The sequence below is a fragment of the Azolla caroliniana genome, unplaced genomic scaffold (assembly GCF_043228905.1).
Source record: "Azolla caroliniana isolate FFs.n. ecotype wild unplaced genomic scaffold, voAzoCaro1.0.p SCAF_2, whole genome shotgun sequence".
Classification (NCBI taxonomy): domain Eukaryota; kingdom Viridiplantae; phylum Streptophyta; class Polypodiopsida; order Salviniales; family Salviniaceae; genus Azolla; species Azolla caroliniana.
Genome location: NW_028230437.1, coordinates 8,376,265 through 8,380,429, shown reverse-complemented (window position 1 = coordinate 8,380,429; position 4,165 = coordinate 8,376,265). Strand labels below are relative to the sequence as shown.

General features: G+C 45.4%; 1 protein-coding gene across 1 annotated transcript; it reads left to right on the top strand.

Moving 5' to 3' along the window:
* The first annotated feature begins 1,711 nt into the window (after positions 1 to 1,711).
* LOC147867294 (chalcone synthase-like) lies at positions 1,712 to 3,660 on the top strand. The gene is made up of 2 exons (XM_087315091.1): positions 1,712 to 2,099; positions 2,555 to 3,660. Exons 1-2 carry the CDS (start codon positions 1,712 to 1,714, stop codon positions 3,562 to 3,564), a joined length of 1,398 nt encoding a protein of 465 aa, XP_087171217.1. The 3' UTR covers positions 3,565 to 3,660.
* Positions 3,661 to 4,165: the final 505 nt, after the last annotated feature.

The window sequence follows — 4,165 nt, the reverse complement described above, 5'->3', positions numbered from 1 at the left end:
GTATTGCACACTTAAGATCATGCTTCTCTACAAAAAATAAAAACTACAAAAGAATTATAAGTGACTATATTGTCATTGGTGGCCCTTACTAAGTTGTCATTGGGTCCTATTTCTTTTGGTTGCTTTCTTTCTTGTCACTTTTTCATTATGCTAGCTTGTTGCTTGGGCGTGAACGCCTTGGAGAGTAGAGACATAAGTAGATAGCAAGTACTTGACATAAAGTTATGATATAGTTTAAACATGGCCAATCATTGATCCATGCAAAGTAGTGTGTGTACTATCGCAATGTGTAGTATACAATCACATGAGATTTATGGTTCAACAATTGGCCATGTGTACTGACCATCACAATGAAGTTATGTTGTAATTTGCACATGGTTACTCATTCGTGGAAAGTGGCATATTTACTCACATAATGGATGATAATGGTATGTTGTACTCTCACTGTGGACCTTCAACGATGTTTGATGGGCATATGAGATTGTGGATCCATGAAACATGGCATATCCACTTTCATTATGGAGTGAATACGAATTGCAGATGAGGTAGCATGGTAAATTTGCTAATGATAGATGGGAGATAGAAATATAGAGAGCTCTATAATTTCCACATGTGATTGAATATGACTCTATGGGGAAGAATCTAAGCCCAAATATTCCCAAGATCAAACACCATTCATATGCTTTATGGCATTTGGTGCAACAACATAAACCGTGAAGACAACACCCATAAAGAGAGAAACATCAATATACAGTGTAAACCACGATGACGACATCCACATATAGAAATATAAAGAGAGGAATAGAGACAACAAGTCTCGATGTAATACCTAAAATTTCACATGATGAGAATATCGACTTGAGCTCAATGCTAATGACCTGATAGGCTAGAAAGTGTCAAATCCTCTTGCTGAAACCCCAAAGAACCAACAACGAAAATACATGTCAAGCATTTGATCAAACCAAATGAGCTAAAGGCTTGCAAGATGCTTCTTCTATCTAGCCTTTGATAGCATCCAAGATTTGATGATGAATGCGCTTCTCACCATTCATCATGTCCAAGATGCGACAACAAAAGAATGATTTCTAGTGTATATAACCTTTGATCAAATGTAAAAGGTCCAATGGTCGATGCGCGTCTCTCACCATTCATCATGTCCAAGATACAACAACAAAAGAATGATTCTTTCTTATCCATCTAACCTTTGATCAAGTTCAGAACGTTCGATTTCAAGCACATGGTGTCAGAGTGTGAGGGGTGTGGGTCGGGGGTTCCAATTGCATATCCTATAGGCTATGTATGTGAGCCTTGAGGTGAGTTGCGTATTTGCTTTTGGAAATGGCCCATGTCTTTTTCTTTTCTCCCGGGAGGGTCCATGCCACGAGGATGGCGAGAACCGTTAAGGTCTCCGTTAGAGATGACGGAGGGTTGACAGGTCCCCTCCGAAGATGAGGACGAATCTAGTTAAACCTCATGACTAGTCAGTCCTCTCTTCACTTCCCCCTCTTCTTTTATATATATATATATAGATAGATAGATATTCTAGTCTGCTCTTGCACCTGCATCTCCATCACTTCTCTCGGATGTTTAGATCAAACAAACCACTTCTCTAATTTGGTGATTACCATTAAGAATTCCGGATTCCATCCAAAAAAATCCCCCCCCCCCATTCATTACATCAAATCAATCGAAAAAATCGAAGGCCGCCAGGATGTTTCTAGAAATCGATCTTGCGGCACAAGGCCGGCGCGAGTGGGTGCAGGAGGAGCTGGCGCCTTCCGGAAATGGCACGTGTGCCACATGGATCGAGCTGCCTTCCCCGAGGCCTACGGCTGCCTCGGCCCCCGACACCTTGCAGTGGGTGGAGCCCCCGTCACCGCGCCTCACCCAAGATATCGGTGGTATTAATAATTCCTCTTCTATTACCGCCACCGATCATGGCTTCGGCTCCTCGGACACGAAACCCCGGGCAGCCATCCTCGCCATGGGTCGCGCCACCCCTCCCAATCAAATCGACCAAACCACTTATACCGATTGGTACTTCAATATCACCAACTGTGGCCATATGGAAGAGCTCAAGAAGAAAATGAAACGCATATGTCAGTAAATCTAATCTAATCTTGGATTGATATGATTTTATTTTTTATTTTCTTATGTTGACTTCGTTTTTGGGTCTTTTTCTTTTTCTTTTATTTAAAATCTTCGTGCCTATTCCGATTCGTTCTTAAGGGAAATAATCCTCAGATGCTTTCATGAATCGATGCTATTTAAGGGATTAATCCGTCTCTCCGTGAATTCGATTCACTAATCCAAATCGGACGGTTTAAACGGATTGAATCGATTTTATAAGTCATATTCATTCCAAGTTAAAGTAATATATAATCCATTTAATAGATAGAAGTGGTACCAAAAATCCAAGGATCTTGGAAAATTAATGAAATCGTTAGAATCCAATGAATGATTGTTGAGTTGTCGTTTAGTACATACACATATATGTATGTAAAACATGATACTTTACTTAAATATGGAACTTGGTGTGATGAAACAAAACCAGGCGATCGGTCAGGAATACAGAACCGGTATTCGATACTGACCGACGAGTTCTTGAAGGAGCACACGGAGTTCTACACGCCGGGCGAGCCGAGCATGGAGCAGAGGAACTCGATCTTCGCGAGGGAGGTTCCGAAGCTGGCACATGAGGCGGCGGTGGAGGCGATCAAGGAGTGGGGGCGTCCGGCCTCGGAGATTACCCACCTGGTGGTGGCCACCCTCACGGGGGTGGCCATCCCGGGGGCCGATGTCATGCTCACCAAGTCACTCGGCCTCCGGCCCGATGTGAGGCGGGTCATGCTCTACATGCTGGGGTGCTATGCGGGCGTGACGGCGCTCCGCGTGGCCAAAGACCTGGCCGAGAACAATCCGGAAGCCCGCATCCTCATATGCTGCTCGGAGCTCGCCGCGCCCACGTTCCGCGCGCCCGACGAGAGGTTCCCATATGACCTGGTCGGCACGGCCCTCTTCGGGGACGGAGCCTCGGGAGTCATCGTGGGCGCACTACCCATACCCGGGCCCCGGCCTGGCCCATCCATCGAGCGGCCCTTGTTCGAGATCCACTGGGTCGGAGAGGTCCTCGCACCGGACTCGGACAAGATCATCGAAGGCAAGCTCAAGCTCGACGGCCTCCAATTCTACCTCGACCGCACACTCCCCTCGTTGGTGTCCAAGTACGTGGGCGACTTCTGCCGCACGGCCCTCGATAATGCGCCCGAGAAGCCCGGCTTCAACGACGTCTTCTGGGCGGTCCACTCGGGCGGGCCCGCAATCCTCAACTCGGTCCAGGAGGCGTTGGACCTCGTGCCCGAGAAGCTCGGGGCGAGCCGGCACATCTTGAAACACTACGGGAACATCTCGGCATCCACGGTGCTCTTCGTGCTGGACGAGTTGAGGCGGAAGGACTCACCCGCGGACGTGCAAGGCGAGTGCGAATGGGGTATCGCCATCGCGTTCGGGCCTGGCGTCACTATTGAGGGGGCGTTGCTCAAACGTTGTCGCCACCGTGATTAAAAGGATCGGCTAGTGTCCCTAGTGTCCGTCATCGGTATTGTTTAGTTGTTAAGAAAACATCCTCGGTACCATTGGTTTTTCTAAATGGGCGATCATTTTAACCATCATTGAATGCTGGCAAAGAAGTTAATTAGCGGAGCACAAAAATAAAATAAAATTTATTGCAGCATCGTCCACACGAGATTATGATATACATATTGTATCATCACAAGATTGAAACATCTCGAATCTCGATATATAAGTATTGTGTCCTAATGTGTCTAGGTGGTTTGTCTTCATTGTTGGTTGTTCTAGAGTCTTTCGCCCCTCTTACTTGCAAAATAGTCATGGTGTTTCACCCGCAAAATATCCATGTTGCATTTCTCATATTATTAATAGGTTCCGTGTACATTAAGATGAGATTTCCATAGCAATATTATGGGATCTTGCATGTTCCGTGTACACATACATATTTGTTGTATTTCTATCTTAGTGTAAAAATTAAGTTCAACCTCCATAATTATTTACCGAAGTAATTGTATTAACTTTGTAGTAACTTTGTGTGTAAAACCCCTCATCGAGAGGAACCAAATTGATAACATTGCTTTTTTGACTAGTTATA

Excerpts from the sequence above, each read along its gene's own strand:
- LOC147867294 (XM_087315091.1), top strand. The coding sequence starts at position 1,712 with ATGTTTCTAGAAATCGATCTTGCGGCACAAGGCCGGCGCGAGTGGGTG. Across the intron at positions 2,100-2,554 it reads GAAGAAAATGAAACGCATAT|GCGATCGGTCAGGAATACAG; the intron begins GTCAGTAAATCT and ends AAACAAAACCAG.